The 13,992-nt window shown below is 33.1% G+C and overlaps 2 protein-coding genes across 5 annotated transcripts in view; one reads left to right on the forward strand and one right to left on the reverse strand.

Moving 5' to 3' along the window:
* The window catches only part of LOC106052721 (putative molluscan insulin-related peptide(s) receptor), a 77,502-nt gene extending 68,781 nt beyond the window's left edge, over positions 1–8,721 (forward strand). For 3 of the 4 annotated variants that reach the window (XM_056016873.1, XM_056003474.1, XM_056010227.1), the window contains exons 22-26: positions 26–155; positions 718–877; positions 1,807–1,936; positions 2,493–2,627; positions 2,768–8,721. In XM_056016873.1, the coding sequence (XP_055872848.1) occupies positions 26–155; positions 718–877; positions 1,807–1,936; positions 2,493–2,627; positions 2,768–3,926 (1,714 nt within the window). In that variant the 3' untranslated portion in view covers positions 3,927–8,721. 4 annotated transcript variants of the gene reach the window in all.
* LOC106052722 (iron-sulfur cluster co-chaperone protein HscB-like) lies at positions 7,099–11,700 on the reverse strand. The gene is made up of 2 exons (XM_013208148.2): positions 10,921–11,700; positions 7,099–10,181 (listed from the first exon to the last, which is right to left on the reverse strand). Exons 1-2 carry the CDS (start codon positions 11,461–11,463, stop codon positions 9,804–9,806), a joined length of 921 nt encoding a protein of 306 aa, XP_013063602.1. The 5' UTR covers positions 11,464–11,700; the 3' UTR covers positions 7,099–9,803.
* Between the last annotated feature and the right edge of the window lie 2,292 nt (positions 11,701–13,992).

The raw sequence follows: 13,992 nt of genomic DNA on the forward strand, positions 1-13,992 counted from the left end.
TGGAGTTTTCTTTCTCCTTTTACAGAGCTTTTCACTGCCACCATGTTGTCAAACTTTTAGGAGTTGTATCTAGAGCTCATCCTTATTATGTTGTCATGGAACTGATGCCACTTGGAGATCTAAAAACATATCTACGACAACTTAGACCAGATGAGGTAAGTTAATTTTAAAAAAAAGGAACTGGTTTAACTTTTTAGGAACTCTAGATCATACTTATTTAACTTATTCCTATGAACCTCTATGGAAGCATAGGGCCACAACCACACCTCTCCACTGAACTGTGATCTGAGCAGCTTTCTTCATCTGCTCCCATGTCATTCCAGTATCCTCAGCTTTGTTGATGAGCGACCTCTTCCAGGTTTGCTTGGGCCTGTCCACTTAGCTCTTTCCTTGCATATTTCAATCTAATCTTATCTTATATAATATAGCCGTTACTTCAAAAAAGAAGATGATTAAGTCCTGCGCGTCATGCATATTAACCAATGACTTAAATTCTGCCAAGTCACTGGTTTTCCTGGCTAGATGATAGGTGCAGGTAATGACCTTATCACTCCTTTATGAGACACCAGATTGATTAATTAAAAAATAAATTCAATAAACTGTTGAACTAAATAGTGTCCTATCCATAGGATGCACTTATAAGAAATATTATAAAAAAATACAGAAGAAGAAAATATATTTTTGTTTAAATATTCATTCAGTCATTTTTTTTTTAAGGAACATCCATTTGCTACACCTCCAACATTGTTAGAAATACTTCAGATGACTGGAGAAATAGCAGATGGTATGGCTTATCTTGCTGACAAAAAATTTGTTCATAGAGACCTGGCGGCAAGGAACTGTATGGTTGCTGGAGACAGAACAGTAAAGGTCGGAGGTGTGTACTATTTTTGTAAAGCTTATATCAACTCACTCACTCTGTCTGGTACAAAACTTAAACACTATTTCCCTAATACCCATTCTCAAGATCTAGTTGAAACGGTACACAATTATTTATTGTATCTAACAAAACAAAAAGGGAAATTAATCCCTCAGTATTTAAGATGTATGGCTAAATAATGTTGTGTTTTCTTCCCTTGGATAATTGTACACCTCATTTCTCCCATTTCCCATTCTCTGATCAAGTTGAAACTTAACAATCATTTTTTAGTACCAAACAAACTTGAATCGATTAAGAAATTAACCACTTATTGAAAAGGGAAATAAAGTCTACATTATTGAGAGATAGTTGTAAATGTGTTCTTGCTCTTTGATAATTTTTTTTAATAAAAAAAAAGAATTTTTATATTATGCTTGTTTTTTTTTTGTGTCTCTTTTTTTTTTGGGGGGGGGGGGGGGGGAGGGAGTTTGGGGATTGAAGCTATAGAAAGTTAATTTATTATACTGCCCAAAATATAAGGACTAAGATGAAGTTATAGATGCAGAATGTTTAGTAAAGAGAAAGAACATCCATTCCTTTAGGCAGATTCAGAAACTAAATGTTTTGTCTCCTCAAGAGTTGCTTACCTTAATCTACCAAATGATAACATTAAGAAATAACAAAAATTACATTTAAACAGATACAGAAAATGAGTACTTCACTTCAGTTTTCTGTGCACATATTTGCATCCAAATCTGGTGACATTTTGGACCTCTTCTGCTAAAGAAATTTCATTTTTATTTATCTTTTACATAATTTTGTTTAGTAGCAGTATTATGAGTCAAACAACAGAGGCATGATTGATGAATTTGTATATATGCTGTCAATTTGAGTGCTCATTTTTTTGAGTGACTAAAGCACAAATTTATATTGATTGACTATTTCAGACTTTGGCATGACCCGTGATGTCTATGAAACAGACTACTATCGTAAGGGTGGTAAGGGTATGTTGCCTGTCAGATGGATGGCCCCGGAGTCTCTGAAAGATGGAGTGTTTTCTAGCATGTCTGATTGCTGGTGAGCATTCTTTGGCCATTTGTTAAAAATATTATTATTTTCTAATAGATTTTTTTCTGTAACAGTGAAACACATAGGCATATACAGTAATTCAAAAATGATCTGACACGTAAACCTATTTATTTAGTATACTCATTGAGTTTTGTACTTTTTGTACTTTTTACTTCTCAAACTAAAAAACAAGTAACATATACATTTTTTAAAATCAATTCCTTCTTTACGTTCAAATAATAGTGATAACTAAGCATTCATAATTTATAAGTAATTGAAAAATAAATAGAAAAGAAAATGAGGATCAAACTTATGACACTATCAATTAAGCTTCCCAACCATACTACTATATGTGAAATTTTGGATTTGTGTTTTTGAAAACCTTTCACTAAGAAGAAAGTGTGAGCTAAAAGTAGGAATTAAAAAAATCTTTTGATGAAGCATTGCATACAATTTATTTCAAATTATTTTATACTTGATGAGTGGCACAATAGCTGTATATCACTCCAAACAAGCTTCCCTGAATTTTGAGAAACTTGATTATTATTATTATGCTATTCTTTAGGTCATTTGGTGTTGTCTTATGGGAGATGGTCACACTAGCAGCTCAACCATATCAAGGATTATCCAATGAAGAAGTTGTCAGATTTGTAACAGATGGCCATGTTATGGACATCCCAGAAAATTGCCCGGAAGAAATGTGAGTTTTTTTGGGGGGTTTTTGTTAAAAAAAGCACAGAAATCTAAAAAGCACAGAAATCTAAATTTCTGTATTTGTTATCAGGCTAATGAAAAAATTGATTTGTTAATGCTTGGTAATCAAAGAAATTATTTTTCCAGGGCTTTTCTTATGCGACTGTGTTGGGAGAGGAGACCAAATAAACGACCAACTTTCAAAGCAGTAATCAAATTCTTACTTCCCAAATTGAAGTCCAGTTTTGAGAAGGTATCCTTCTACTACTCTAGTGGTAGTGACACACACGATGGAGCTGGACCTGGTAACATAGAATTGTTTGAAGGAACCCTGGAACTGATTGAAAGACGTGAAGATGCCACCAGCATCAACAGCCTCTGCATTGAAGGTGCCGCAGCTCCAAAGCAATCCTCCCTTCCTCAAAGTAACGCTGAGGGGAATAGTCAGTTTGGCATAACCGAAACCGTTTTTCAATTTGATGATGAGTTAGTTCCCCTGGGATACATGGACAATGAAGATGATGAGGAGGACTGCTTTATCTCAGAATTTGGAGATGATGTCGATGATTCTAGCCAACCCTTTATGCCAGAAAGCTACACTTCCTCAGTAAACCCACGGCAGCCATTATCACATCAGTCTCATCATTCTAATGGGAGTGAGGCATCTCTGCACAACTCAGGTCTAATAGAAATGAAACCTTTGATTAAAAAAGAGAAAAGTCGTGGTTCCCCTTCACCCAAACAGACCATCATACCTAGGCCAGTAGAGTATCTTGATCACGAGCCTCCAACACTTGAAATGAAACCTGATCCTCGAAACTCTCTACCACAAAACAATCCTTTTTCTACATCAACGGCTGACCCTCTAAGGTTGGGACCTCACAATACCATTGCCTCATCAAATCTTCCAGGAGGGCTAGTCTCAAGGCCTAATTTAAGGCTGCCAGTTTTGAGCCCGCCTCCAACAACAGGTTTCAAAATTGTCTCTCAACATAACTCAGGTGACAACACTGATGCAGGCAGGCAAGATAAGCCTCCCTCAGGACAGCCAATTGTAACCCATCCTGCAGCTCCCTTGGCCAACTTAGTTCACTTTGAGAATGAGCTAGAGAGCCCTCAGGCGACTGGCCTATCTCTGCCAGACCAGCATTACTCCTCTACCCCTAGTGCAATAGCTACTACAAACTCAAGTGATGGTAGCAAGGAGAGCACTAAAAGCTCTGAGAGTTTTTCCTTACGGAATGGATTAACAAATGGGCACATATATCTGCCCCCCTCAGATAGACATCGGACAGCCCCATGCTAACCTACTTCATGTGCTGTTGTTAAAGCATGTAAAAGGGAACAAGGTTTAAAACTGACTGATCATTGAGTTGAATAGCATTGTCGAGAAGTGATGGATTACTAAATCTACTCAATCATAGCATGTGTTGCTAGATTTGGATGACAAGAGAATCATTCACACTAAACTTTATGTAAATAGTTGTAAATTGCAATTCATTCATATGTTGATTGAATCACAATAATCTATTGAATTGTCACATCAAATCATCGTAATTCATTTTTCAAATGTTCAATACATTGACTAATATCTGATATTATTTCAATTCAAAACCTCTACTTTTTTTTTTGGAACATTAACACTCATTCATCATCATCATGGAATACAATTAAAAAGCTATTTGTTGTGCTGGACACACCATCCTTGGAAGCAATCATTACCCATAACAAATATAAGCAGGACAGTGTTCAAATAGTCGAGTTGACCCAGTTATCTGCAGAATTCACTAATGGCCAATGCACCTAATGGGTTAGGTGTTTGAGGCAAAGTAAAAACAACCACCATCTGTACCTGTTTAATTATTTAAATTATACCATTTTAAAACTCTATTTACCTCAACTAATATTTGAAACTCAATGAAATAGTCTTTTGATATTCTTAAAGTTCTGCTAGAAAACAAAATGAACAGCATTTCTCAAATCATTTTCCCCTGAGTATCTTAATAGTTCTTCTTTGGAAGCATTGTTTAAATTCTACAGTGTTTCAAATGTTGGTGAGGCTACGAAAATCTTTAAAAATGTTCAGTTGCTGTTGGTCTCTTTTTTTTCTTGTACCTGGCTATTTGTCTAAGGGTGTAGTGAGTTAACCACAGTGCAAACATTACTCCATATTTCCATAGAAGCACAGGCTTTTGTCTACAATATATTCTCTTTGGTTATTATTATGTTTTGTGATTAGTAAATCACTGAAATACTTTTGAAACAAATTATAATCTATACATTTCTTTTCTATGGCAAAATGTTGTGTTTTTTTTTTTGTCTTTTCTACAAATGCTAAAGCTTTGTAGGACTTTTATTTTCTTGAAGGTTTATAATTATTGAGTATTATATTAAAATAAATGTTTAATTTTACACCACTGTTGTTTTTCTCCCTATTGAATGTACAAGAAACCTTTTCATATTGAAGTATTAACAGAGAATGAGCGGTTTCAATCTCTTACAATCTTGTAATATTTTTTCTTGACTGGTAGTTTTAACAAATTGAACAATTTGAAATATGCACTACACTCTTGTACAGTAGTTATAGCAGCAACAGAAGTTTTTATTCTCTGCTATCCTATTATTTAAAAAAAAAATGTTTATATTGTATCTTGCTGATCGTATAGGACATCGTATAGGACTTATTCATTCCTTTCATTCATTCTTGGGCCTTTTAAGAAAATTAAAACATATAATTTCATTAAGTTTCAATAGCTTGATTTAATCTTTCATTGTTGAAAACAAGACTTGACATTAATAAATGGTAAGATCACCTTCTTCATTGATCTTGTTCAATCCAAGTTTGTTTGCACTTGTACCTAGTAAATAATGTCATGAACAAAAATATGAATGTAAATTGTAAATATGTCTACTGTACTGATTTACTTTTGATGGACATTTTCTCCCTCTCTCTCTACTATGAGTTTAAGTTTGTTGTTTTTTATTTTCATGTATATATATTTATCTTTTTAAAATGAAGCTATCATTGTCATTAAGCCCCTCAAAAACATAGTAAGATAATTCATTTGAATACTTAAAATTGATAACATACTTAAAAGCTGGCTAATACAATTGCTTTAGTAAAAGGAAACAAATATGCAGCAGACTATGTAGGAAGTGCAATATTTGCCATGCACTCTGATGGGTTGGCCTGTTCCTAACCTCTTAAGAATTGTGTGCCAAAGATTCTCTGCATGCAATTAAACTCTCCCACCCCAGCCCTGAAAATATCTTACTTGAGTGGTAACTAATGAATAGATTTAACTTAGAAATCTCTCCTTCTCAATAAACAAAAAGTCCACATCAAAAAAGCTTTAAAATAACATTATGTGTAAATTCATCTAGTCAGTTGTATGCGGGGGAAAAAAACAACCTCATTTTCTATTGTAACTCAGATTGTACTTAAATAAAGGCAACAGCTTGTATAGTACATTTTTTTTGTTTGCTTTCAAAGGTGTAAAGTGGGTCAACATTCCATCATGGGAAAGTTTTTTTTGTTTTTTTTTTTCACTTTTTCCTTTTAGTGCCTATTCTTAATTAATTTAAAATGGTTTAGAGTTGTCAATTCTCCAAATATATCTTATTCTCTACATATGTAACATATTTTTTGTTTAAATTTATTTATATTTGAGTGCGTGTTTATGATATATAAAAAAAAATCAACAAAATGTTTTTGATCAATATATCTAAAGGTTGTTCAGATCATGCATGTCTAGTGTACAAAGTCATCCAGATCCTCACACACTATTGGACATAACTTTGTATGCACATGTATTCACTTTGTCATTGCGTGTGTATTGTAATTTACATTATTTATTGTTTTGTTTTTTTTGGGTTGCAAGATAAACTATGATAACCTATTCTGCAGGGATCTTGTGTTAAGTGTTCTGTATATTTATTATACAGAGCTCTAAAAAAATTTTTTATCTGGCTATATTCCTTTAATGTATTACACAAGGAGAAAATAAAACAAATGGCTTTTTTTTTTTTGCCACCAGTTTTATATCCCTTTATGTATTGATGTACATAGTTTTCTTTATATTGCTACTGTATTGTTTAATGTGAACAATTGTTACCTTTAACATAGGAGATGACTTTATCCTCATAGACTGAGTGTCAATATCATTGCACCCATTTTCACATACACAAGTTAAGAAACAAAATATTAAAGTTTTATAATAGTTGGTTTTTTTTTTTTGTTTTTTTTTTACACTTTTTTTCTGCATTGATTGAATTTTATATTTCTATCATGGGGTGTTACTGTCAAGAAAGTTTTTGTTTGAAGGTAGCATACATTTGAACAGTGAGTTGCTTACTGATGAGGACAAGATTGTCTGATCAGTGTATGGTAGGAAAGACTGGCAGCAGAAAATAGTCTTTTGGCAAGTCAAGTTCATGTGTCACATCAGAACAAATGTAGCTTCTATTACTTCTCAAGATTGTTTTTTTTTTAAAGAGATCTACTGCATAATAGGATGACACTTCACATTTGTTTGGTTGTTAAGATGATGTTCATTAAGTGTTGTTAGGTCTTTAGTGGTCTTCAAATCTCTAATCTTGTCTAGTAGTGATGCTAATGTAAGAGTTCTAATTGAATTTGTTCATCATGAAGATCACAAACTAAACTGTACATTGGTGAGAAAGAATTCTCTGATATAATGTACAAATATGTTGGTTGTAATTGTCATGGTGAGCATGTTATCCTGATTGGTGTTGTGGTAGCCAAGTATCTGATCTATAATGTAAGCATGTTTGGTAAACTTAAGTCTTTGATTGCAATGTATGTTAGGATTACTGATGTCTTATTCTTAATGTATGTTAGGATTACTGAGTCTTTGATTGCAATGTATGTTAGGATTACTGATGTCTTATTCTTAATGTATGTTAGGATTACTGATGTCTTATTCTTAATGTATGTTATGATTATAATGTTAATTATCTCATAATGTACAAATTGTATGATTTAATGATGTCTTTGTCTAAACACTAAACATGCCTCGGCCTATGTTGTAAATTATTTTTCACTCAGAATGTAAGCATCATAGGACTACTGGTGTCTGATCATAGTGTACACATAGTATGATTAGAGACAAAAATATTTTTGTCCTCCCTCCTTTTTTCTATGACACATTTGTATTACAACATACGGGATACTCTGTCTTATATTTAAATTATTGCTTTTTTGTGTGTTTAATTATATAATAAAAAAAAAAAAACTGGCATCCGCCAATTTGGTAAGTTTCTCTAGTTAGCTACTACCATTGGCAAATAAACATTATGTTTTACTAAATATATAATCTTGAAAACTTTTTCAATGGAATCTTCATTGATTTCTAACTATATCAAGTCAGGAGTTTAGAAAAATATCATGGGCGCTTCATTTTTACTTAAGAAAAATACCTCCAGAGTTTCATTTTTTTACTTTCTAAATTTCAGAAAAATACCAAGGGAGTCTTATTTTAAATATATCTTTTATTTTAGATTAATGGAAATACACTTTTTCTTCTTATTTTGCATAAAATAATTGTCCACTGTCAATGAGTCCTAACAAATGGCTTAATAGAAGCAGTTAAAATATAAAGAGCATATACAATTTACTCAAAGAATAAATATTCATTTTCCTAATTCACATACAGGATATTGAGTTCAAAATTAATCTTGTAATAATACCATATATTTTAAGCTAATCAATATTTCTCAATGAAAATAAGGAATTTCTGTAAAACTATTTCTGTTGTTATAAAACTTCTATGTAAACTATACTTAGGCTAAGCATGAAAAATTCAAATTGACTCATTTAGGCAGAAGAGGACAAGTGTAACTGCAAAATATTGGGAAGTGCTTGTGGTGGTTGAGTTTTGATGTGTTATGCATTGCTTGTACCTCTACAACACACACTGAGAAAGATTTCCTTTCTTGTCATTCTTATATTTCATCATTTGTTACAGTTGTTAATTATTTCATTGCAATTTCATTGTTTGTTTGAATGTTTCATCAGGTATGAACTTCAGATTATTGACATTCATGAATGATTGGCAAAAATAAAGTGTATGTAATGGCAATGAGGTTTTTAGTTCTTGCTTTGTTGTTTAAGTTATAGGTGAATAAAAGGGAGGGCTGTTTAGTCGAGTATTTATGGTCTGTCTTCTACATTTAGACCTCAAAAACTTGAAAATGTCCCCATATTTTGTAGCATGCTAAGCACAGAAGAACTTAAAGACAAAGTGTTAATAATGGTGTGATGATAGGGGAAGTAATTACACAGGGTTACAATTTTGTCACACACACACATTTATAATTACTTATCATTTCAGTTGCACTATTGGTTTACCAAAACATTTACTTTTGTTTTAAAAAAAAAAAAAAAACCACTAAAAATGTAATGTGCACTCTGTGGTGCAGATATTTACACATTTTTTATTAGCATGATTTAATAGACGGTGGTTTATTTTATTTGAAATTGGTACCAGTACTCATTTATGTGACCTATACTGCCATCAATAGTTCTAAGTCTTAAATGATGTAATCATTTCTAGTCATGCAGGTCATCAATGAGTAATTATAATCATACTTTTAAATTGAAATGGCCATGGTATGCTTTCCTGACTATCCTCACATGAAATTCTCCAATGACATTTAGTCATCCCAAAGTAATATTGTGTGCTTCAAGTTCTGTTTATATTAACAATTACTGGAATATTAGATCACTAGTGACATATTCATTTGTCAAAACATAAGCAGTAGTTATCTAACTTTAGAGGCCTAAAATACCTAACCCTGCCTTTTTAACTAGGAATGCTTACTAAAAAGCAGATCAATAGAGGGCACCTACGAGTTTGTATGAAAACAAAGAAAACAATTATCTTGGTGTTTTTTTATGCTAATAGTTATAAAAGAAAATTATTTTCTTTCTTACCAAAGTAAAAAAAACAAAACAATCACTGACATTTTTTTCACAATTTATTGTGAGAACTTGAACAACTTAAGGTAAGGAGTTGTACAATAAAATCTTTAATAAATAAATAATATCTGAAGTAACAATAAGTGTATTTAACTATTACAAAGAATATATATTCTTTTTAATATACATAAACAGGGCATACAAAAATATAATGAATTACAAAATAAAATTTTTTAGTAAATACTAGCCTAACCGACTTCTTCTTAACTCGAATAGTCTTTCCTGAATGGTCGTATAATATCTCAGTCGAATTGTCATGACCTTTGCTTTAGAGTAGTCCTTCAGACTGAATGAGTGTGAGAGCTGCACAAGGCAATTTTCTATCTGTGAGCTATTGTCAGCCTCCACAGAGTTCAAGTCACTCTCACTAGCAATGCTGCTGATCTTTTCATTGATTTCCATGATTTCCATTAAAAATTCTGAGTCTGTCAATTTTGTATCATCTTCTATGGTGATGCCTTGCAGTTCCAACAAATAAAGAGCTCGGCTTAGAGGCTTCAAGAGCACACCATAAGCTTTATTTAACAAGGAGGATTGTTCCTGTGCCAGTTTACGCTCCATCTGAAACAAATAATTAGACAATGTCAATATTTTCATTAGCAACAAGTGTACTTTTACTAGAAATAATCATGGTTACATAGGGAATGGCGGAGGGTGACATGCATTTCTGCAGCTCAGTATGCAGATATGACACTTTCATATTACAGCGCTATCTCAAATTACTTAGCTTGCTTTGGGGAATGAAAGATCAGATGCACTACATAGGTGTGTTATCCCAATTAAAAGGTTGAGATACCGGGTACTGGGAGGTAGGGTCACAAAAATGTGGATTGATGCAAAAGCTTCATTTTATAGGCTTTTTCAAAATCTCAGAATTAAAATAAAATTTAAAAAAAAAACTTTTTGATACAGGTGCATGTTAAAAGAAAGATAGTATGCAAAGGCCTAAATGTTTGACATTTCTAGCTTTTAAAGATGAATTCTAAAGAGAACAGCTCATTATGGAAAATACTGTGTACAGTTAATCATAGAAAGAGCATTACAGTATTTATTTGACATATCAATGTCACAATAAAAATCTGAATACTAGTTAAGTCAATACAGTACAATGGCAATGGCAACATTCATTGCTTGACAGAAAATAGATGAATGTCCATATAAGTTCTTACCATATATTTTATATATATTATCTTAGTAATGTCACAAGCCCAGCCATCACTTGCAGAACCCAAACTAAGGCCATTTAAAGCATTTTGCTCAGAAATAGAGAATATGTAAACGCTAGCTAAAGCATACAAACCTCTGATTTAGCAGAAAACTTATCTGGATGCAATTTCTTTTGTGTTTCTTTGAAAACATCTGACAATTTCTTGATGTCAATATCAAAAGAAGGTTCCAAAAGCATTATATCAAAATATGTTAACTCAATGGCAGGTTTCTGTACAACACCACAATCACAGAAAAACAACTCCAACACAGGGCTAGTATTTCTGCCACAATTCCAACAGTTTCTGTGATTATGAACAGGCTTATCATTATGTGATGACCCATTTCCAAGTTGACTACTACACTGAATTTCTCGAATAAAATTGACGCTGAATGCTGGAGAAGCACGATTTAAAGTGAAGCAATAAGATTTGTTAGATCTAATTCGGCTAGAATAAAAAGATTTTCTGAATGCCTTTGACACTTGATCTAGTTCTCTGTGTTCACACAGAATGTGTGATTCCAATTTTAACTTTGCGTCTTTTAATTTACGGTTGTTACCCTCAACTGATTGAGCACTTGATATACAAAATAAACGCTTTTGAGCCCTTTGACAAATTGAAAGAGATCGAAGCATGATTTAATAATTCTTTATCTTAAATAGTCTACTTAGTAAATATGAACTAGACTTCTGACTAGTGGGAAAGCAAAGATAAATATAAGATCTCAATGTAGATCTAAGTCTACAATCTATATTCTAGTACTATAAATAAATTAACCTTTTATATTTAGATCTATCTTATACTGGCTCACTAGTCTACACACAAACTTATATGTTTACGCCATTTTGTTATGTCACGTGATAGTCTATAGATCTAATACAAGAACTATTTATACAAATCTTAGGATTTTTTATCACCAAACGATGTCAAGGACGCTAAAGTGAACCTTATTGTTGCCAACTCTTTTTTTTTTAAAGGACAACAAAGAAGAGCTTAGAAATTGAACTCATTCATTCTTATTAATTAGATCTACAGACAGTTCATGCAATACACATTATAATGTTATGCTACAGATGAAATACCATACCATACCTTTTATTGCTGAAATATGTCGATAAGTAAATCATTTAAATAGGCATACATTTAGACTTACTATACGGGTATGGAACTTTTTTTTCCCCAGCTTTTTCTGATGGAATTATGTATAATGCACAAAGGTCCGAGAATAGCCATGCTACCAAGCTTACGTACATACATGCTAAATCTGATACACAAGTCTCGCACTTAGGAATAGTTAAGTATAAGCAGAGAGCTAGAGAAGTCATGTTTTGACCAGGCATGAATGCATACCTTGAAGTGACAGGGGTTGTAGCAGTTGTGCTGAACATCAGAATCAAAATGTGTCAACAGAACCGCTAATACCTACCAAGACACCAGACCTTCCATACAGCATAGTTATTGGTTGTGATCTGTTTGACTTTGAGAGGAAAAGAATAGCGTGTCTAGTTGACTACTACTCAAAGTATATAGATGTCAACGAACTGTCACAGGAAATTACATCAGATATGGAAGCTAATGGAGAGTATATTCGCAAGTCATGGAATACCTAGAAGATTAAGGTCATATAGTGGGTCACAGTTCGCTTCAAGAGAATTCCTGAATTTCTGTAAATCATACGGAATAGAGCATGAAATGTCGAGTCCTCATTTTCAGAGCTCAAATGGCGAGGCTGAAAAAGCTATACAGATAGTGAAGAATCTGTGGAAGAAAAGCAAAGACAAATTTCTGTCATTATTAGACTACAGAACTACTCCACTGACTAATATTAATTTGTCGTCAGCACAATTACTCATGGGACGCTGACCCAGAAATTATAGGTACCTTCGAGCGAGGAAATACTTAGGCCTACACCTAAGACACCAGACCTTATGATGGTGAAGAAATACTTTGACTCCGAGAAACAGTCTCAGAAACAAGAGGAAATATACAGAAGAAACAGGAAACACATTAGAAAGTCTTCTGAGAGAGCAAATAGATTTGACAATAATTATGACTTTCCAGTCAGAACAACTAGAACCACAAGATCTAGAATCCAAGACAACAAACTAGATCCGCCACTACACTTTGCTTCTTCTAACACTTCTAGACCACATGAACCTCGCGTAACATGCCCAGGCAGAGTAGTTAACAAACCCAATAAGACTTGTTTTGTGATTAACTAAATTGACTTTAATCTTTGAATAGTTTATTAGTTATTCTGATAAATAGATTTTCTGAATTAAAGAAGAGAGATGTAACATAATGGTATTATATGTAGCCTACATTTGCACACTAGCGCATAAGTGCAAAACCGCTTCCCTTTTACACACTAGTTTGTTATTTGTGTAATGCAAATATATTCTACGCTGTATCATGAGATGTGTGCTAAGGAGTCAACTGACAGTTTTCTCCATTGTGCGCTACTGCATGTGCTTTGATCTTGATTTTCTTTTTAAAAGAAAAATTCTAAGCACCGAGTAACAATCTCAAACGAACAGCCTTGACTACACTCAGTAAAGTGTTTCAAATGAACAGCCTTGACTACACTCAGTAAAGTGTTTCAAATGAACAGCCTTGACTACACTCAGTAAAGTGTTTCAAATGAACAGCCTTGACTACACTCAGTAAAGTGTTTCAAATGAACAGCCTTGACTACACTCAGTAAAGTGTTTCAAATGAACAGCCTTGACTACACTCAGTAAAGTGTTTCAAATGAACAGCCTTGACTACACTCAGTAAAGTGTTTCAAATGAACAGCCTTGACTACACTCAGTAAAGTGTTTCAAATGAACAGCCTTCACACCGAGTAACGAATTTCAAATGGGGGCGCAGCATTAAATCTACAAACGCCACTGTTGAAGGTTTTTTTTTTTTAAAGTAATTTTCCTGTCCTGCAAATGATTTCAATTTACAGTCTAATGAATAAACAAAGGAACATCTTTCACATTTCTTCTAGGAGATTTACTATAGTACATCCTTTGTGAATGAGTTTGATACATGAATTAAAGATTCAATTTGATAGATCGATGATATGTATATATAGCATTGCACTAAGAGGCAAAGTAAACATTGGATATTTTCACAATTTAGGCCTGCTGTAACGAAGACAGAAGGTCATACCTGCC

Source organism: Biomphalaria glabrata, chromosome 1 (genome assembly GCF_947242115.1).
Source record: "Biomphalaria glabrata chromosome 1, xgBioGlab47.1, whole genome shotgun sequence".
Lineage (NCBI taxonomy): Eukaryota > Metazoa > Mollusca > Gastropoda > Planorbidae > Biomphalaria > Biomphalaria glabrata.

Excerpts from the sequence above, each read along its gene's own strand:
- LOC106052722 (XM_013208148.2), bottom strand. The coding sequence starts at position 11,463 with ATGCTTCGATCTCTTTCAATTTGTCAAAGGGCTCAAAAGCGTTTATTT. Across the intron at positions 10,182-10,920 it reads AGTTTTCTGCTAAATCAGAG|ATGGAGCGTAAACTGGCACA; the intron begins GTTTGTATGCTT and ends TATTTGTTTCAG.